Consider the following 22,824-nt stretch of genomic DNA (forward strand, 5'->3'; position numbering starts at 1 on the left):
CTTTGAGGCGGCGTTTTACCCGACTCGACATAAGCATGATGGATTAAAGATTTCAACCAAGATGCCAAAGAAATGGCAGAGGCCTTCTGACCTTTCCTAGAACCGGAAAAGATAACAAATAGACTAGAAGTCTTTCGGAAAGTCTTAGTAGCTTCAACATAATATTTCAAAGCTCTAACTACATCCAAAGAATGCAATGATTTCTCCTTAGAATTCTTAGGATTAGGACATAATGAAGGAACCACAATTTCTCTACTAATGTTGTTGGAATTCACAACCTTAGGTAAAAATTCAAAAGAAGTTCGCAACACCGCCTTATCCTGGTGAAAAATCAGAAAAGGAGATTCACAAGAAAGAGCAGATAATTCAGAATCTCTTCTGGCAGAAGAGATGGCCAAAAGGAACAAATCTTTCCAAGAAAGTAATTTAATGTCCAATGAATGCATAGGTTCAAATGGAGGAGCTTGAAGAGCCCCCAGAACCAAATTCAAACTCCAAGGAGGAGAAATTGACTTAATAACAGGTTTTATACGAACCAAAGCTTGTACAAAACAATGAATATCAGGAAGAATAGCAATCTTTCTGTGAAAAAGAACAGAAAGAGCAGAGATTTGTCCTTTCAAGGAACTTGCGGACAAACCTTTATCTAAACCATCCTGAAGAAACTGTAAAATTCTCGGAATTCTAAAAGAATGCCAGGAAAAATGATGAGAAAGACACCAAGAAATATGTCTTCCAGACTCTATAATATATCTCCCTAGATACAGATTTACGAGCCTGTAACATAGTATTAATCACAGAGTCAGAGAAACCTCTTTGACTAAGAATCAAGCGTTCAATCTCCATACCTTTAAATTTAAGGATTTGAGATCCTGATGGAAAAAAGGACCTTGCGACAGAAGGTCTGGTCTTAACGGAAGAGTCCACGGTCGGCAAGAAGCCATCCGGACAAGATCCGCATACCAAAACCTGTGAGGCCATGCTGGAGCTACCAGCAGAACAAACGAGCATTCCTTCAGAACTCTTGGAAGAAGAACTAGAGGCGGAAAGATATAGGCAGGATGATACTTCCGAGGAAGTGACAATGCATTCATTGCTTCCGCTTGAGGATCCCTGGATCTGGACAGATACCTGGGAAGTTTCTTGTTTAGATGAGAGGCCATCAGATCTATTTCTGGAAGTCCCCACATTTGAACAATCTGAAGAAATACCTCTGGGTGAAGAGACCATTCGCCCGGATGCAACGTTTGGCGACTGAGATAATCCGCTTCCCAATTGTCTATACCTGGGATATGAACCGTAGAAACTAGACAGGAGCTGGATTCCGCCCAAACCAGAATTCGAGATACTTCTTTCATAGCTAGAGGACTGTGAGTCCCTCCTTGATGATTGATGTATGCCACAGTTGTGACATTGTCTGTCTGAAAACAAATGAACGATTCTCTCTTCAGAAGAGGCCAAGACTGAAGAGCTCTGAAAATTGCACGGAGTTCCAAAATATTGATCGGTAATCTCACCTCCTGAGATTCCCAAACCCCTTGTGCCGTCAGAGACCCCCACACAGCTCCTCAACCTGTAAGACTTGCATCTGTTGAAATTACAGTCCAGGTCGGAAGAACAAAAGAAGCCCCCTGAACTAAACGATGGTGATCTGTCCACCACGTCAGAGAGTGTCGTACAATCGGTTTTAAAGATATTATTTGAGATATCTTTGTGTAATCCCTGCACCATTGGTTCAGCATACAGAGCTGAAGAGGTCGCATGTGAAAACGAGCAAAGGGGATCGCGTCCGATGCAGCAGTCATAAGACCTAGAATTTCCATGCATAAGGCTACCGAAGGGAATGATTGTGACTGAAGGTTTCGACAAGCTGATATCAATTTTAGACGTCTCTTGTCTGTCAAAGATAGAGTCATGGACACTGAATCTATCTGGAAACCCAAAAAGGTTACCCTTGTCTGAGGAATCAATGAACTTTTTGGTAAATTGATCCTCCAACCATGATCTTGAAGAAACAACACAAGTCGATTTGTATGAGATTCTGCTAAATGTAAAGACTGAGCAAGTACCAAGATATCGTCCAAATAAGGAAATACCACAATACCCTGTTGTCTGATTACAGACAGAAGGGCACCGAGAACCTTTGTAAAAATTCTTGGAGCTGTTGCTAGGCCAAACGGCAGAGCCACAAACTGGTAATGCTTGTCTAGGAAAGAGAATCTCAGAAACTGATAGTGATCTGGATGAATCGGAATATGCAGATATGCATCCTGTAAATCTATTGTAGACATATAATGCCCTTGCTGAACAAAAGGCAGGATAGTCCTTACAGTTACCATTTTGAATGTTGGTATCCTTACATAACGATTCAATATTTTTAGATCCAGAACTGGTCTGAAGGAATTCTCCTTCTTTGGTACAATGAAGAGATTTGAATAAAACCCCATCCCCTGTTCCAGAACTGGAACTGGCATAATTACTCCAGCTAACTCTAGATCTGAAACACATTTCAGAAATGCTTGAGCCTTCACTGGATTTACTGGGATACGGGAAAGAAAAAATCTCTTTGCAGGAGGTCTTATCTTGAAACCAATTCTGTACCCTTCTGAAATAATGTTCTGAATCCAAAGATTGTGAATGGAATTGATCCAAATTTCTTTGAAAAAACGTAATCTGCCCCCTACCAGCTGAGCTGGAATGAGGGCCGCACTTTCATGTGGACTTAGGAGCTGGCTTTGATTTTCTAAAAGGCTTGGATTTATTCCAGACTGGAGATGGTTTCCAAACTGAAACCGCTCCTGAGGATGAAGGATCAGGCTTTTGTTCCTTGTTGTGACGAAAGGAACGAAAACGATTATTAGACCTGAATTTACCTTTAGATTTTTTATCCTGTGGTAAAAAAGTTCCTTTCCCTCCAGTAACAGTTGAGATAATAGAGTCCAACTGAGAACCAAATAATTTATTACCCTGGAAAGAAAGGGAAAGCAGAGTAGACTTAGAAGACATATCAGCATTCCAAGTTTTAAGCCATAAAGCTCTTCTAGCTAAAATAGCTAGAGACATATACCTGACATCAACTCTAATGATATCAAAGATGGCATCACAAATAAAATTATTATCATGTTGAAGAAGAATAATAATGCTATGAGAATTATGATCTGTTACTTGTTGCGCTAAAGCTTCCAACCAAAAAGTTGAAGCTACAGCAACATCAGCCAATGATATAGCAGGTCTAAGAAGATTACCTGAACACAAATAAGCTTTTCTTAGAAAGGATTCAATTTTCCTATCTAAAGGATCCTTAAAGGAAGTACCATCTGCCGTAGGAATAGTAGTACGCTTAGCAAGAGTAGAGACAGCCCCATCAACCTTAGGGATTTTGTCCCAAAACTCTAATCTGTCAGATGGCACAGGATATAATTGCTTAAAACGTTTAGAAGGAGTAAATTAATTACCCAAATTATTCCACTCTCTGGAAATTACTTCAGAAATAGCACCAGGAACAGAAAAAACTTCTGGAATAACTACAGGAGATTTAAAAACCTTATCTAAACGTTTAGATTTAGTATCAAGAGGACCAGAATCCTCAATTTCTAAAGCAATTAGGACTTCTTTAAGTAAAGAACGAATAAATTCCATTTTAAATAAATATGAAGATTTATCAGCATCAACCTCTGAGACAGAATCCTCTGAACCAGAAGAACCATTATCAGAATCAGAATAATGATGTTCATTTAAAAATTCATCTGAACAATGAGAAGTTTTAAAAGACTTTTTATGCATACTAGAAGGAGGAATAACAGACATAGCCTTCTTAATGCATTTAGAAACAAAATCTCTTATGTTATCAGGAACACTCTGAGTATTAGATGTTGACGGAACCGCAACAGGTAATGGAACTTTACTAAAGGAAATATTATCTGCATTAATAAGTTTGTCATGACATGCAATACAAACAGCTGGAGGAACAGCTACCAAAAGTTTACAGCAGATACACTTAGCTTTGGTAGCTCCAGCACCAGGCAGCGATTTTCCAGAAGTATCTTCTGACTCAGTTGCAACGTGGGACATCTTGCAATATGTAAAAGAAAAAACAACATATAAAGCAAAATTGATCAAATTCCTTAAATGACAGTTTCAGGAATGGGAAAAAATGCCAGTGAACAAGCTTCTAGCAACCAGAAGCAATAAATAATGAGACTTAAATAATGTGGAGACAAAAGAGACGCCCATATTTTTTTAGCGCCCAATAAGACGCCCACATTATTTGGCGCCTAAATGCTTTTGGCGACAAAAATGACGCCACATCCAGAACACCAACACTTTTGGCGCAAAAGAACGTCAAAAATGACGCAACTTCCGGCGACACGTATGACGCCGGAAACAGAAAAACATTTTTGCGCCAAAAAAGTCAGCGCCAAAAATGACGCAATAAAATGAAGCATTTTCAGCCCCCGCGAGCCTAACAGCCCACAGGGAAAAAGTCAAATTTTAAGGTAAAAAAAAAATGATCGATTCAAATGCATAATCCCAAATATGAAACTGACTGTCTGAAATAAGGAATGTTGAACATCCTGAGTCAAGGCAAATAAATGTTTGAATACATATATTTAGAACTTTATAAAAAAGTGCCCAACCATAGCTTAGAGTGTCACAGAAAATAAGACTTACTTACCCCAGGACACTCATTTACATGTTGTAGAAAGCCAAACCAGTACTGAAACGAAGATCAGCAGAGGTAATGGTATATATATAAGAGTATATCGTCGATCTGAAAAGGGAGGTAAGAGATGAATCTCTACGACCGATAACAGAGAACCTATGAAATAGACCCCGTAGAAGGAGATCATTGAATTTAAATAGGTAATACTCTCTTCACATCCCTCTGACATTCACTGCACGCTGAGAGGAAAACCGGGCTCCAACCTGCTGCGGAGCGCATATCAACGTAGAATCTAGCACAAACTTACTTCACCACCTCCATAGGAGGCAAAGTTTGTAAAAACTGATTTGTGGGTGTGGTGAGGGGTGTATTTGTAGGCATTTTGAGGTTTGGGAAACTTTGCCCATCCTGGTAGGAATGTATATCCCATACGTCACTAGCTCATGGACTCTTGCTAATTACATGAAAGAAATTAAAATATTTGTAGACCCATAAATAGAAAAACGAACATTAATTTAATGCATTAATTTCTTGTTTTTTTAAAAACAAGCAAACAAAAAGTGTTTGCGTGTGTGGGGAGATGTCACTGTCGGAGTAGGGTTTATGAATTGTCATTATTACCTAGTGAACAAATGTCCCTTGTATCAGTTGTGCACAAATATCTTGTTCCCTTAGACATATCTAACATGTTTCAAATAGTGTACAGTTAAAAAAAACACTCTTTCGGTCTATTAAAGAGACAGTGTACACTAAAATTGTTATTGTTTAAAAAGATAGATAATGCCTTAACTACCCAGTTCTCACCAGCTTTGCACAACCAAAATTGTTATATTAATATACTTTATAATATTTAAACCTCTAAATTTCTACCTTTTTCTAAGCCACTAATGAAAGCCTCTTATCACATGCTTTTTTATTTGCGTTTCACAACAGGAGACTACTAGTTCATGTGGGCCATATAGATAACATTATGTGTTCACGCCCAACACAGTACTTAATGCAATTAAATTGATATTAAATAAAAAGTCAGTGATCAGGGGGCTGTCAGAAGATCATTAGATACAAAGTAATCACAGAGGTAAGAAGTATATTAATATAACTGTGTTGGTTATGCAAAACTGGGAAAAGGGTAATAAAGGAATTATCAATCTTTTAAAACAATTACAAATCTATTGTAGACTGTCCCTTTAAAACCTTATACTTCTTTCTTTTAATATTTTGTTAAAAATTAGCTCCTTTCCATAAGAGAATATTAAGATAGGGTCAAAGGTATGTATGTGCTTATACAGCAGCACTGTTGCAAGCATGCTATTCATATGTTAATTCTGCAAGTAAGAAAAATAGTAAAACTGTAAGAAGCATCTTGTTACCCAGTACTGGGTTCTGACCCAAATTTTTTGGCTATCCTGACCTTAGCTTGTATCCTTGATGAAGGGGCCATATTAGACCCATCGCCGTTCCCATCAATTGCAGGTAGAAGGCTTGTTCAAATCTAAAGTAATTGGTTATAAGACACATTTCCAATAATTGAAGTAGTACATCAGGAGGAGGTCCTATATAAGGAAATCTGGATATATGAAATGAGATAGCTTGTAGACCCTCACTGTGAGGGATCACAGTATACAAACTAGTCACATCTAATGTGACTAGTAGTATATCCTCATCAATGCCATCTAGATCCTTTAACATCTCCAAAAGAGCAGAAGAATCTCTCAGATAAGAAGGTATTTGGTGTACCAGTGGCTGTAGAAACTTGTCCACATATGTCGCTATGGGTTGCTGGAGTGAGCCTATGGCAGACACTATGGGTCTTCCTGGGGGAGGTGAAATCCCCTTGTGAATTTTGGGGAGGGTATATAACACAGGTGTTCTTGGATGATTCACAGTTAAGTAAAGAAAAGTGTCCCTATTGATGAATCCTTGTTCATATGTCATTTTGACATACCCATCCAATTGTTTCTTGAATACATTAGTTGGATCGTGAGGTAGCGGTCTGTAGGTATTAGCATCTGTAAGTTGTGACAGAATTTCCAGCCGATAATCCTTGTAATTAAGGATTACCACTGCCCCACCCTTGTCCGCTTCACGTATAATTAAGTCCTTATTTCTGGAGAGAATTTTCAAAACATTCCAATCTTCCTTTGAGAAGTTGTTGAAAACCTCTTTTTGATGTACCGATAAGGACTTATTCATATCCTCTTGAAGAAACCTGCTAAAGGTGTTGATACTAGCATTATAAAATTGTGGAGTATATGTGGACCGTTTCTTAAGCTGGTCATGGTCCATCTCTGACTCTCCAAATTTGTCTTTCAGACTAAGCAGTCTTTGGAATTTCTTTGTATCGATATAGAAATCAAAAGGATCAGTTCTACTAGTCGGAACAAATGTCAATCCCTTGTTAAGGATTTTAATCTCAGATTCATTTAAAGGGTAATCACTCAAATTCACTACTATGTTCTGCATCTTCATTTCTGCGGGTTTAGGGGTGGTTTTCCTTTTATAACCACCTCTCCTGACTCACCCCCTCTTCCTCTGTAGTTTTTTGAGCGAGTGATCACTCCTGGGGGATGCTGTGTGTCTTGACTTAAGCTCTGTGCTTGTTCTGTTTCAGAGCCTGAACCAGACCCCGAGCTTTCCAAAGTAGTCAGATCCTGTGACTTATGGTAACGTGGTCGTCTCCTCCTCAGTTGATGTTGTCTCTGCCTTTCACTAGCCGACAGTTGCCAGAGGTAAAACCGTTTGTCATGGTAATCACCGATTACAGCCTCCAATTTCTTGTTCTTGAACTCTATGAGATCAGTCTCATATTTGTCTATCTTGACTTGGAGTTTACTCAGCCAATCTTCTGTATTGTCAGCTTGTAATCTTGGTATATTAGGCTGTTCGTAAGATGAAATCTCTGCTTTAATCAGCGTTAATAATCTCCCTACTTCCTGTATGACCAGTAAAACCAGGTCTTGGGAGCACTTGTTTTCAATACAGCACCATTTATCGCAGAATAAAGGATTGTTTCTACCCAGAGTTGGTACATTCCTAATCCGGAATACTCTCGGGATGAAACCTCTGCGATGATACTCAGAAAAATAAGCCCCATGTAAGGTTAAATCTTTTTCTTTCTGCTTTAATTTAAGCAGATGAGTGTAGATATATGCTGGTTTGTCTAGGGCTGGGCGTAGGGTGAGCTTATCAAAACATATTTCCTCAGCATCTGCTTCGGTGAAATGAAAAGTGCTAGCTCCAGGTATGGTATCAATATCCCTAATGTCCTCTGTGATGTCAGATCGCACATCTGTTGTCCTGTTGTACCCAGATTTGTTAGCAATAAACAGTAGCTAGGAGAGTTCTCCAAAAGTTGAACGGGTGCAAGCAGATAAGATAAGTAAATATTTTCGACAGAGTGCACTCCAGAACGTGATCTGCAACAGCCTTGGGTGCTATTCAAAATCAGTATAGCAAGCAAACATGAAGCACTCCAAAGGTCTTGTATATATTTCACTTAATTGTGAACGTTTTCGGGCGTAAAATAGCCCATCCTCAGACTTACAAAGATAAAATCACTTACCACCAGTCGTGTTTAAATCCCATCACCAAACAAACGTGACCACGCTCTCCACGGTAGACGCACCTCCCAGAATTGAGTGACGTCATCGTCCATGGCAACGTGAATAACCTCTACAACATAAACAAAGCAGATGCGAATTTGCATACAACAGAAAATGAGAAACTTACTAACAGTATCCTGACAAGACGCGTGTCCAAATTGCCGCTCATTGTGTGTAAACAAACTGGTTACCATAGGAACCAAAGAAGCTTCAAGCCGTAATACCAGAAATGGTCATATCGGCACTCAATGAGTGGTGGGATAACGTGGCTGTCAAGGCAACAAGTAAAACATCAAATCAGGGATATTGATACCATACCTGGAGCTAGCACTTTTCATTTCACTGAAGCAGATACTGAGGAAATACATTTTGATAAGCTCACTCTACGCCCAGCCCTAGACAAACCAGCATATATCTACACTCATCTGCTTAAATTAAAGCAGAAAGAAAAAGATTTAACCTTACACGGGGCTTATTTTTCTGAGTATCATTGCAGAGGTTTCATCCCGAGAGGATTCCGGATTAGGAATGTACCGACTCTGGGTAGAAACAATCCTTTATTCTGCGATAAATGGTGCTGTATTGAAAACAAGTGCTCCCTAGACCTGGTTTTACTGGTCATACAGGAAGTAGGGAGATTGTTAACGCTGATTAAAGCAGAGATTTCATTTTACGAACAGCCTAATATACCAAGATTACAAGCTGACAATACAGAAGATTGGCTGAGTAAATTCCAAGTCAAAATAGACAAAGATGAGACTGATCTCATAGAGTTCAAGAACAAGAAATTGGAGGCTGTAATTGGTGATTACCGTGACACACGGGTTTACCTCTGGCAACTGTCGGCTAGTGAAAGGCAGAGACAACATCAACTGAGGAGGAAACGACCACGTTACCATAAGTCACAGGATCTGACTACTTTGGAAAGCTCGGGGTCTGGTTCAGGCTCCGAAACAGAACAAGCACAGAGCTTAAGTCAAGACACACAGCATCCCCTAGGAGTGATCACTCGCTCAAAAAACTACAGAGGAAGAGGGGGTGCATCAGGAGAGGTGGTTATAAAAGGAAAACCACCCCTAAACCCGCAGAAATGAAGATGCAGAACATAGTAGTAAATTTGAGTGATTACCCTTTAAATGAATCCGAGATTAAAATCCTTAACAAGGGATTGACATTTGTTCCGACTAGTAGAACTGATCCTTTTGATTTCTATATCGATACAAAGAAATTCCAAAGACTGCTTAGTCTGAAAGACAAATTTGGAGAGTCAGAGATGGACCATGACCAGCTTAAGAAACGGTCCACATATACTCCACAATTTAATAATGCTAGTATCAACACCTTTAGCAGGTTACTTCAAGAGGATATGAATAAGTCCTTATCGGTACATCAAAAAGATGTTTTCAACAACTTCTCAAAGAAAGATTGGAATGTTTTGAAAAATCTCTCTAGAAATAAGGACTTAATTATATGTGAAGCGGACAAGGGTGGGGCAGTGGTCATCCTTAATTACAAGGATTATCGGCTGGAAATTCTGTCACAACTTACAGATACTAATATCTACAGACCGCTACCTCACGATCCAACTAATGTATTCAAGAAACAATTGGATGGGTATGTCAAAATGACATATGAACAATGATTCATCAATAGGGACACTTTTCTTTACTTAACTGTGAATCATCCAAGAACACCTGTGTTATATACCCTCCCTAAAATTCACAAGGGGATTTCACCTCCCCCAGGAAGACCCATAGTGTCTGCCATAGGCTCACTCCAGCAACCCATAGCGACATATGTGGACAAGTTTCTACAGCCACTGGTACACCAAATACCTTCTTATCTGAGAGATTATTCTGCTCTTTTGGAGATGTTAAAGGATCTAGACGGTATTGATGAGGATATACTACTAGTCACATTAGATTTGACTAGTTTGTATACTGTGATCCCTCACAGTGAGGGTCTACAAGCTAACTCATTTCATCTATCCAGATTTCCTTATATAGGACCTCCTCCTGATGTACTACTACAAATATTGGAAATTTGTCTTACAACCAATTACTTTAGATTTGAACAAGCCTTCTACCTGCAATTGATGGGAACGGCGATGGGGTCTAATATGGCCCCTTCATATGCCAATCTCTTTATGGCATATTTTGAAGAGTTTGGGACCACGCTTTTCCATGTAAAAGAAATTCTCTTTTTTAAGAGATACATAGACGACCTGTTTATGATCTGGTCAGGAACATCAGAAGAATTGGAGGAATTGTTTCAGCAGCTGAATATGGTCAATATCGCCTTAAAGTTCAAAATACTGTCCAGTAAGATCCAAATCGATTTCCTTGATGTCAGACCATACAAAAAGAATGGAAAAATCCAGTCAACAATATTTAGGAAGGATACAGACAGAAATGCACTTTTACATTATACAAGCTGCCACCCTCCCGCCTTGAAAAAAGCGCTGCCGAAATCCCAACTGTTAAGAGTTGTTAGGAATAACTCTGAAGTGGACACTAGGGATGAACAATTGAGTGAAATGATCCAACGATTTGAGTCAAGAAGTTATCCTCGACAGCTATTGTCTGAACAGTGTGAAGAGATATTGATGGGCCATGACAAAGAATCCAAACGAGAGGCTCCAAGGATGACATTTGTGACCACATTTACTGGAGACAAAGGTCCACTAATGGATACTTTGAAACAACATTGGAAAATTATTAACACTGACAAGTCATTACCTCTGGTTAAAACCGAACCACCTAGGGTGGGGTATAGGAGGTCGAGATCTTTACGCGATCTTTTGATCAAAACTGACCCTATACACTGTTACAGACAGTCGACATGGCTGGACATTAAGAAACCTGGCATCTTTTGATGCTTAGGTTGTACGACGTGCGGAGGTCTTATAACCGGTCCCACCTTTACTCACCCTCGCAAACGCAAAATCTATAAACATAGGTTTCGCCTTACGTGTACCACCACGTATATTGCATATCTCTTACATTGTATCTGTGGGCTTTATTATGTGGGTAAGACCTCCGACGACCTCCACACTCTAATGGCGAACCACTGATCTGCAATCAAGACGGCACTCAAAAAGGGTTCATCAGAACAAACGGTTGCCAGACATTTCCTGGAGTTACAACATAGTGTGATGGACCTTAAATACACAATCATAGACCATGTACCACCACTGCCAAGAGGAGGGGATAGGAATCGGATACTCCTCCAAAGAGAAGCTAAATGGACATTCCAATTAGATACAATTGTCCCTAATGGTCTCAACACTCAATTGGATTGGCAGGTGTTTCTATAACAACCTGAGATAATCTATTCAGTTATGTTATATTCTCATGCTGAATTTTGTATCAGTTATCAGCTGTGTTACTATTTCATCTTGTAGATCTTTGCCGTGTTTTGTATATCTGTGTTTTATCACAGTTATACCACTACATTGAGACCATGTTATATATTATTTCCTGACACACGCCGCATGACAGTAGGGACTACTATACTCGTTGGTTTAATATGCCTTATATTCTGCATCCTACGATCTTTAGTTTTTATTCTCTCTGTTGCTCGGCATGCGTTTGGTTTATGTATTATGCTCTATCATATGGGTTTTATTTATTGGTTGCTTGGCAACCATGCTGCCCCGCCCCCCAGCATGTGCCGATATGATGATATATTTGATGCTATGTCGTATGGCTTCTTTGCCTTTCTGACATTTTTGATCCGCACATATGATGGGTATTTGGACACTGGTTCCCTTATTGTCCATATTCTATTGAGGCTTACCTGTTTATTGTTTTTTGATATATCTTTCGATATATTTATGTGTATTTATTACTTCTTCTTTACATGCCGCACTACATTAGAGACTATTGTTGGGTTCAATATGCCTAATAGTTTTGGCACCCACTTATATAATTTACACTCTCTCTGTGATCTGGCATGTGTTCTCTTTGACAGGATGCCTTTAACATTTGATGTTTTACTTGTTGCCTTGACAGCCGCGTTGTCCCGCCCCTCATTGAGTGCCGATATGACCATTTCTGGTATTACGGCTTGAAGCTTCTTTGATTCCTATGGTAACCAGTTTGTTTACACACAATGAGCGGCGATTTGGACACCGCGCCTTGTCAGGATACTGTTAGTAAGTTTCTCATTTTCTGTTGTATGCAAATTCGCATCTGCTTTGTTTATGTTGTAGAGGTTATTCACGTTGCCATGGACAACGACGTCACTCAATTCTGGGAGGTGCGTCTACCGTGGAGAGCGTGGTCACGTTTGTTTGGTGATGGGATTTAAACACGGCTGGTGGTAAGTGATTTTATCTTTGTAAGTCTGAGGATGGGCTATTTTACGCCCGAAAACGTTCACAATAAAGTGAAATATATACAAGACCTTTGGAGTGCTTCATGTTTGCTTGCTATACTGATTTTGAATAGCACCCAAGGCTGTTGCAGATCACGTTCTGGAGTGCACTCTGTCGAAAATATTTACATTATCTCATCTATATTGACAAGAGCTCCTGGCTCAGCTGTAGAGAAGGGGCCCCAAAGCATGATGCTACCACCACCATGCTTCAAAGTCAGTATGGTGTTCCTTGGATGATGAGCTTTATTAGCTTTGTGCCAAGCTTTTTTTTTTACAGTTTAGGCCCAAAAATTTAACTTTTGTGCCATCAGACTATAACAAATTTTCCCACTTGGTCTGGGGTGACGGAATAAATATTTTGGCATAATTTAGATTGGCTTGGATGTTTATTTTTTAGAAAGGGTTTATTTCTTGACACCGTACCCAATAGTTCAGAAATGTGCAGAATACAAGAGATGGTAGTCACATGCAAGGAATGACCAGTACCTGCCACAAATGCCTGTAGCTCCTTCAGTGTTGCATTTCTCCTCATCCTCTCATAAACTTTGGAAAGTTGTCCTCAAGTTTGTAATGTCTCTGGGGTGCCACAATTTCTCAATGATGGTTTTGACACTGCTCCAGGGTACATCCAGTGCCTTTTTTCACATCCCTCTCTTGAATGGTGCTTTTTAACAATTAGCTCTCACAATTTCTTTGGGATCTCTTTGGTTAAAGTCTGAAACATTGCTTCTGTAGTATACATTATAATTACTCAATAAGGAGACTCTAAGTCCATTTTAACGAAAGTGGTGTTGTTGCATTTCCTGTTTATCTTTCTACCTAGGCCTCAGACGAGGTCTAGAATGGTTTGAATATGTGTATTGAAAAGAATATGGCCCAGATGATTGCTTCTGTGAGCCTGTTGACAACATCTGTGCATATTCAATGGTAGACATCCTGATTGACCTGTTCAACACTGCACCTTAGCGGAAAGATCCATAGAGTGTGTGGAAGTCACCAACCTGTGCAAGAGCTCTTAGACACCACAATCATCATTCATATCAATCATCATTTGCTAACATTTCTTTTCGTTGTTGCATTTTTATCCTCTGCATTTCGATTCCCGTGCATCTGATCATTTTTTTTTCACTGACCTTAAATGCAAAAGAGTAAGAAAGGTACCTCAAGTGCAATAGAGGAATATCAGGTGTATAGAAAATTAAAAAGGACAGCATACATCCATATACAAATAAAGTTACTAAATAATACATATTATTTAATAAATATATAGATATTTTAAGTCATATATTTGTAGAGTTCTAACTTGTAGAATATTTTAATATTTTATAAAAAATTTTAAACTTTTTTAAAAGGAACACAACCACATACACAAATAGATATATGTAATATTATTATTTTACAATTTGAAATGTTATTTTTTAACTACAATCAATTGTTAAACTACGAAAATAATACAATTTAGCGCTTTCAACTTTTGTCTACATCTCAGTAGAGAGACATGGAAATTAAATTTTTAAAAAAAAAAATTGTTACAGTAATAATATTTTTAATATATAGAAAACAGCTTTAAATGTTCTTAAATGATTTTATTGCTGTATATTATTTCAGGTATCAAAAAGTATAATGAAGTTACTGTCTTGCTTTATAATATACTCCATGTATGCCCATTAGTTTGCTACTGCAAAAGAACATTTGTTTGTGTGTAGTTGCCATGTCAACCAGTTCTTGTAAAAACTTTTTTTTCGGAATTATGACATTACCACATCTTACAGTTCTATGCTCATATTAATTTTCGTGTGTTCCATTGGTAACATCAAACTGTTTATACACAAAGCTGTGTGTAGTTAAGCAGGTTCTTTTATCTGATGAGTACATTTGATGTAAAACTGACAGCAGAGTCAGCAAAGTAACATTTGTTTATTGACATTGGATTTACTGACAAGTATTACGTTTATCCCTTTTTTCCATGGTAACACTGTTAGACGAAACCTGTTTTTTGTTGCTGTCTTTTTGGGCAAGATCTTGTCAAACACATATACAACCCTGTTCCCGTCATAATAAACAATGACTGGTCTGGCTACCTAAGACCAGATTTAACCCTATAACTGTTAACTTTATATATGACATGTTTCTCTATCACAGTTTTAACCCAATTTTTTTCTTTAATGATTTAGATGAAGCATGCAATTTTAAGCAACTTTCTAACTTACTCCTATTATCACATTTCCTTAATTATCTAGCTATCTTTATTTAAAAAGTAGGAATGTAAAGCTTTTAAGCTGACCCATTTTTGGTTCAGAACCTATGTTACGCTTTTTTATTGCTGGCTATATGTAGCCACCAATAAGCAAGCACTATCCAGGGTGCTGAACCTAAAATGGGCCAGCTCCTAAGCGTTATATTCCTGCTTTTTAAATAAAGATAGCAAGAGAACAAAGAGAAATTTATAATAGGAGAAAAATTAGAAAGTTGCTTAAAATTGCATGCTCTATCTGAATCCTGAAAGAAAAAAAAAATGGGTTTAGTATCCCTTTAAATTTGTAAGTGACCATGATACTCACTTAAATTTACCCTATATATGGCCCTGTCCCCATAGCATTGAACCTTACCTATAACTTTTCATCCCTAGAAATAACCCCAATAACAGTGAATAAATACTTTGTTAAAATAAGTTGCTACCCCTTTCTGAATTAAGAATTTTTTGCAGATTTTTAGTTATTGTTAGATATCTCTATTTATACTTTTTGCATAAAGCTCAAGATAACTGGTTGGTGTTTTTGATAGGTGAATTGATGCCAAGAAATGTTTTTAATTGCAACATTTAAAAAAATAAATAAAAATAATAACCACTAAGTTAAAAAAAAATCACTTTTTCATTTCAGTTTTTCTACACAAATTGGGATTGGAAGAACAATAATATTGATTTCTCAATTACTGCATGTGCTCCAGAAACAAATATGCCTGTTTGTATTTTGATATAAATAATGTTTGTTATTTAATGTTATTTCAATCAGAAAAAAGTATGATTAGTATTTTATGTACATTTTTCAGGACCGAGATGAGTGCATGGATTCTCCAAGCATATGCGGTGAGAGGATAAAGTGTCTTAATACTCCAGGTAGGATTATGGTTATGTTAATGCATTGGTAATTCATTTACAGACTTTTCTCTTGTCTTGCAATAGATTAATATATCAGCAGAATGAGAGAGTTTTCAGAACTGATTTACACGTTTGCTGCAGTTATTCTTCAATGAACAAACTCCACTCACCATTTTTATCCATTGCTTTGCAGTTCCTTAGCCCATCACCTCTGCTGAGGCTGATTAGGGACACATGTGGAACAGGTTTAAGATTGTTAAATCTGCATTGTAAATTTCAAATTTTGAGTATTCTAAAAACCAACATTTTTCAGTAAACATGTGCAGCAGCAAAAAATTCACTTCGGATGCATCTTTTAAAATAAATATTCAGAATAATTTGTTTTTCTGAATATTCGTCAGGTATATGGGATTATAATCCAAAACATTAAGTTAAAAACATACAAATCCACTATAAGTTAAAGAGCACAGTTACCACTCATTAATAAGTTGTCTAGTTTGAGACCATGGTCCAGTGAGACATTAATGACTTGCTGTTCCGGTGTTCCAGTGCGTAACAATAGCCCACTTGTCTCCTGAATATGAAACACCCAATATGTGGTTGGTATAGGAAGGGAAGTACCTAAAAGCCAGACTCCGCCTTACTTGTGAAATGAGTATTCAGCATGCCAGGTATGATGATACAGCTCCTCAAGCTGCATACAATGTAAGGGAGCGGCCACACCTGCTGTTAAGTGAGTGGTGGTCTCCACGCTCTTCTGATACTCTGATTATTTAACCAATCCGGTGTATAGGGGATTGCCAGACAAGTCAACTTGCACTAACTGCCATGCGATTAATCAGGAGGACAGATGCCTTCAACAAGGAGAGACAGGCTGTAAAGGTTATAAGGCTTCAATTGTGCAGTAGAGAGGTTGCTCTACCATTAGGCTAAATAGCTAAATAAGCAATCACCTAAGGCCTCACTCCTGATGGGGCCTTGCACAAAGGTAAAAAAAAAATATTTCTTTCATGTAATTAGCAAGAGTCCATGAGCTAGTGACGTATGGGATATACATTCCTACCAGGAGGGGCAAAGTTTCCCAAACCTTAAAATGCCTATAAATACACCCCTCACCACACCCACAATTCAGTTTTACAAACTTTGCCTCCCATGGAGGTGGTGAAGTAAGTTTGTGCTAGATTCTACGTTGATATGCGCTTCACAGCAGGCTGGAGCCCGGTTTTCCTCTCAGAGTGCAGTGAATGTCAGAGGGATGTGAAGAGAGTATTGCCTATTTGAATTCAATGGTCTCCTTCTACGGGATCTATTTCATAGGTTCTCTGTTATCGGTCGTAGAGATTCATCTCTTACCTCCCTTTTCAGATCAACGATATACTCTTATATACCATTACCTCTATTGATTCTCGTTTCAGTACTGGTTTGGCTATCTGCTATATGTAGATGAGTGTCCTGGGGTAAGTAAGTCTTATTTTTTGTGACACTCTAAGCTATGGTTGGGCACTTTATAGGTAAAGTTCTAAATATATGTCTTTAAACTTATATTTGCCATGATTCAGGATAATCAGTATTCCTTCTTTCAGACTGTCAGTTTCATTATTTGGGAAAATGCATATGAATAAAATATTTTTTCTTACCTTAAAGAAATTTTCTAATTGACTTTTTTCCTTGCGGGCTGTTAGGCTCGCGGGGGCAGAAAATGCTTCAATTTATTGCGTCATTCTTGGCGCGAACTTTTTTGGCGCAAAATCTTGTCATTTCCGGCTCCATAGTTGACGCCGGAAGTTTACACGTGGTTGCGTCATTTTTGACGCATGTGTGTTACAGAGGTTTTTTTGCGCCAAAAAGTGTGGGCGTCATACTTGGCGCCAAAAAATGTGGGCGTCATACTTGGTGCCAAAAAATGTGGGCGCCATACTTGGCACCACTTTTTTTCACATTATTTAAGTCTCATTTTATGTTGCTTCTGGTTGCTAGAGGCTTGTTTGTTTTGCATTTTTCCCCATTCCTGAAACTGTCATTTAAGGAATTTGATAATTTTGCTTTATATGTTGTTTTTTCTATTACATATTGCAAGATTTTCCATAAATTATTCCTGGATCAGAACATACTGAGGGATTCCTGTTGACTAAGAAGTCCTACCAAAGCCAAGTTCATTTATTTTAAATGTTATGAATCTTTATCTTTAGCTATGGTTTGTAATAAGTTATCATGATAAACTTTTACATGCAGAATCCATTAGTATTTATGCTTTATGTATTGCTTTTCTTTTTACATCTTATGTACAAGATATACTTAGAAAATTTATAAGAATATTTTTCTGATTCTAGGTTAAGGCTGTCTGAGGTTCTCTGTCAGCACAAGGGGTTTGGAAATCTCAGGAGGCGAGATTACCATATGATATTTTGGAACTCCGTGCATTCCCAGAGATCTTCAGTTGGTTTCTTTTGAAGAAGAGACGTTTATTGTTTTTTTCAGACATTATCACATCTGTGGTGTATGTCAATCATCAGGGTGTGACTATCAGTCTTTAGATCTCGGATATTTGCTTGTGCTAAATCCAGCTCCTATCTAAATTCTGGGGTCCTTTTCCCAGGTATAGACATTTGGGAAGCGGATTATCTCTGTTAATCAAGCTTTACATCCGGGAGAATGGTCTTTACCCAGATATGTTTTTCAGATGTGAGAGCTTCCAGAAATTGATCTGTTGGCCTCTCATCTTAACAAGGAATTTCCCAGGGGCCTATTTCAGGTCCGGGGATCGTCAGGCGGAAGTAGCGTATGCATTGACACTTCCTTGGAATTATCATTCTGTCTATATCTTCCGCCTCTAGTTCTTCAAAAATTCTAATGGAGCGTTCGTTTGTACTGCTGGTGGTTCCAGCATGGCCTCACAGGTTTTGGTATGCGGATCTCATTCGGATGGCCAGTTGCCAACCTTGGACATTTCCGTTAAGACCAGACCTTTTATCTCAAGGCCCATTTTTCCATCAGGATCTCAAATAATTTAATTTGAAGATATGGAGATTGAACGTTTGATTCTTAGTCATAGAGGTTTCTCTGACTCAGTGATTAATACTATGTTACAGGTTTGTAAATCTGTCTCTAGAAAGATTTATTATCGAGTTTGGAAGACTTTCATTTCTTGGTGTTCTTCTCATAAATTCTTTTGGCATTCTTTTAGAATTCCTAGAATTTTACAATTTTTCAGGTTGGTTTTGTCTGCAAGTTGTTTGAAAGGACAAATCTCTACTCTTTCTGTTCTTTTTCACAGAAAGAATGCTATTCATTCTGATATTCATTGTTTTGTACAGGCTTTGGTTTGTATCAAGCCTGTCATTAAATCAATATCTCCTCCTTGGAGTCTCAATTTGGTACTGAGGGCTTTACAGGCTCCTCCGTTTGAACCTTTGCGTTCTCTGGACATTAAAATTACTTTCTTGGAAAGTATTGTTCCTTTTGGTTATCTCTTCTGCTAGAAGAGTTTCTGTGTTTTCTGCTCTTTCTTGTGGATCTCCTTTTCTGATTTTTCATCAGGGTAAGGCAGTGTTCCTTCCTGTTATTCATTATTTTGTTCAGGCTTTGGTTCTTATCAAACCTGTCATTAAGCCAATTTCTCCTCCTTGGAGTTTTAATTTGGTTCTAAAGGCTTTACAGGCTCTTCTATTTGAGCATATGCTTTCTCTAGACATTATTTACTTTCATGGAAAGTATTGTTCTTTTTAGACATCTCTTCAGCTAGAACAATTTTTAATTATCTGTTCTTTCTTGTGAGTCTCCTTTTTCTGATTTTTTTCATCAGGATAAGGTGGTTTTTGCTATCCTCATTTCAATTTTTACCTAAAGTTGTGATTTCTATCAACATTAGGGAGGAATTATTGTCTTTTACTAAGACTTCTTTGGTAAGATTCTTACATTCTTTGGATATGGTAAGAGTTTTCCCAAACCTTAAAATGCCTATAAATACACCCCTCACCACACCCACAATTCAGTTTTACAAACTTTGCCTCCTATGGAGGTGGTGAAGTAAGTTTGTGCTTGATTTTCTTCCCGCCTCAGAGAATCAAAGCTCATTCTATTAGATCAGTCTCCACTTTGTGGGCTTTTAAGAATGAAACTTCAGTTGATTTGCAAAGCAGCGACATGGTCTTCTTTGCATACATTTTCTAAACTCTACCGTTCTGATGTATTTGCCTCTTCGGAAGCAGTTTTTGGTAAAAAAAAATCTTCAGGCAGCTGTTTCAGTTTGATTCCTCTGCTTATATTTTATGTTTTTTTTGCTTACTATTATAACAAAAACGTATTCTTTTGATTGTGGATTTAATTTTTCAGCGGAAAATGGCTGTTTTTATTTTATCCCTCCCTTTCTAGTGACTCTTCTGTGGACTTCCACATCTTGGGTATTTCTATCCCATACGTCACTAGCTCATGGACTCTTGCCAATTACATGAAAGGAAACATAATCTATGTAAGAACTTACCTGATAAATTAATTTCTTTCATATTGGCAAGAGTCCATGAGACCCACCCTTTTTATGGCGGTTATGTTTTTTTGTTGTTGTATAAAGCACAATTATATTTCCATTTCCTTTTTTGATGCTTTTTACTCCCTTTTCTATTACCCCGCTACTTGGCTATTTGTTAAACTGAATTGTGGGTGTGGTGAGGGGTGTATTTATAAGCATTTTGAGGTTTGGGAAACTTTGCTCCTCCTAGTAGGATTGTATATTCCATACGTCACTAGCTCATGAACTCTTGCCAATATGAAAGAAATTAATTTATCAGGTAAGTTCTTACATACAATTATGTTTTTTTATACACTAGCCCTATCTAACATTTGTAGTGCAGTAATGCTATATAATCTTACTATAACTCCCTGAATGTATCCTTATATAAATATTTTCATTTGAAGTAGTTGCAGTATATTTTTTTTTATTTTGCTGAGAAAATTATATTATAATGATGTATAATTATTACCATTAACAATAATATGTATCATCATATATTTATAATATAATTTGTTGCCAAACTATATTAAATTAATAATGCTTTTTCTCCCCAACAGGTGGCTTCAGGTGTCTTGGTGTTCCCGAAAAGGATGCGGCCTTGGGACTGTGTGGGGATCAGTACTTTTTTAATAAAGAGCTTCAAGAATGTCAAGCCTGCTCTGAATGTGAAGAAGGGGTAGTGGTTTATCCTTGTACGGCTGATAGTGATACCGTTTGCACAACAACTACTGAAAGCAAGTTCTCTGAATCATGCTCTGCTAGCATTACTTTACCTTCTCCTAAAATGGCAAATGCTCAAGTATTTCCTGGATTATACTTAAAAGTCAATGAAAAGTCAGAATGTGAGGTTTTTTCACCAGATGAAAATAAGTTAATAATCAAACAGCATGGTCTTTTGTGGGTTGATCTTAATTTTGCTGTGAAACACAATTGTAGGAATTTTCTTCAGCTCTCATTAAAACTAAACAACAGTGAAGAGGGTTATGAGATAAGTGGATCACGCATTGAGCAGCCAGAAGGAAAGTATTTTCAGAGCACCAGTATAAGCTGTGCTGCTGAAGTTGAGCCAAGCCAAACTTTATCTGTGTTTCTAAAGAGCCCCAACCAATATTGCAATCAAAGCAAAGACTTAAATATGTATGATCTGAATACACCACTTAGTCTCTTCTGGTTGTCCCATGATACCGGAGCAGTTGCTATGAGTGCTCAGATGTCCACAGCAATGCATTACCAAACAAATTATCGACCAACATTTAAAATCATCTCGGTGTCAGATCCTTACATGGTAAGCCTATCCCATGATGGAAGAAGTATAAAGTTCACTGAATCCGGGGTTGTTAAATTTGTATTTCAGCAAGCCCTTTACTCTATGGGTCCTACATGCATTCGTGAAGGGTTTTCCTTGGTTTCATATATAAACAGAAATGGGACAAATTCTGAGCTAATGCACATTTTTAAGTCTGGTGTCAACTACAGAGATACATCAATATCTGCATCTGGAGCTGCCAAAGTTATTGGTGGAGATATTATAAACTTTGAAATACTTTCACCATCACAGTGCAATGTTCGTTATTTTGGAGAAAACTCAGGAATTAGTATGCTAAGTCTCATCTGGATCCCTACATCAATTTCTACAGCTATCATAACCACAGTGTCCTCAGCAGGTTTACCTACAGGAGCAGTCAGAAACAAACTGTTACATTTTAGAGAGTCTTCATTAAATGACAAAATGATACAGCTAGTCACCACTGGTCAGTTGGCGCACAAGTATTTCATGTTTGCCGAAAGAGGGGCAGTTAGTGTGTCACTTAATCTAAAGTTAATTCATTCTTGCAATGTTATTAAGATGACATTGAATAAACTAGAAAGTGACCATGCTCAGCCATCTGTAATCACACAACAAATTGGAGGTCAAATGCCAGAAGGGAGCCTGTGGACAAGCGTATCACTACGTTCTTCATTTGAAGTTCAGAATGGTACGAAGATATCAGTTTCACTTGACTGTGTACGCGGAAGAGTCAATCAAATTGCTCATGATCAAGGGACAAATATATCTATAATGTGGGTTTCTACGTAGATATCTCAAATAAATTGTCTTTTTTTTTTAACATAATAATAGAATTCTACCATGACTTACATAGTCATAGCTACATGTAAAGCTGGAAATTGTAAATATTGAAAAATAAATATTGAACTTATAATTCTATGTACAATAATATTTGATGGATAACCTATTATGCAAACACAATACCAAAAACAATTAACATTATTACTTTTGCTTTCACTACCAGGAATGAATTGTTTTTTATATCTTTAATCCAGTGTTGGCAGTAATTATCCATTAGACACATATGGGATGATCACAATTCTGTAAAAAAGTTTTTATCAATTTATATATATATATATATATATATATATATATATATATATATATATATATATATATATATATATATATATATATATATATATATATATATATATACATACAAAAATATACATCATAATGCCAGTATGGTGAAACAATTATTTTAAATTCTGCATATGCTTATGAACTTAGTATACCATAGCT

At 37.5% G+C, this 22,824-nt stretch overlaps 1 protein-coding gene across 3 annotated transcripts in view; it reads left to right on the forward strand.

The window, feature by feature from the left end:
• The window catches only part of LOC128660208 (uncharacterized), a 96,387-nt gene extending 73,934 nt beyond the window's left edge, over positions 1-22,453 (forward strand). For all 3 annotated transcript variants that reach the window (XM_053713924.1, XM_053713925.1, XM_053713926.1), the window contains exons 4-5: positions 15,697-15,763; positions 20,810-22,453. In XM_053713924.1, the coding sequence (XP_053569899.1) occupies positions 15,697-15,763; positions 20,810-22,329 (1,587 nt within the window). In that variant the 3' untranslated portion in view covers positions 22,330-22,453. The remainder of the gene's footprint in view (positions 1-15,696; positions 15,764-20,809) is intronic.
• The last annotated feature ends 371 nt before the right edge of the window (positions 22,454-22,824 follow it).

This window comes from Bombina bombina, chromosome 5 (genome assembly GCF_027579735.1).
Source record: "Bombina bombina isolate aBomBom1 chromosome 5, aBomBom1.pri, whole genome shotgun sequence".
NCBI classification, from domain to species: domain Eukaryota; kingdom Metazoa; phylum Chordata; class Amphibia; order Anura; family Bombinatoridae; genus Bombina; species Bombina bombina.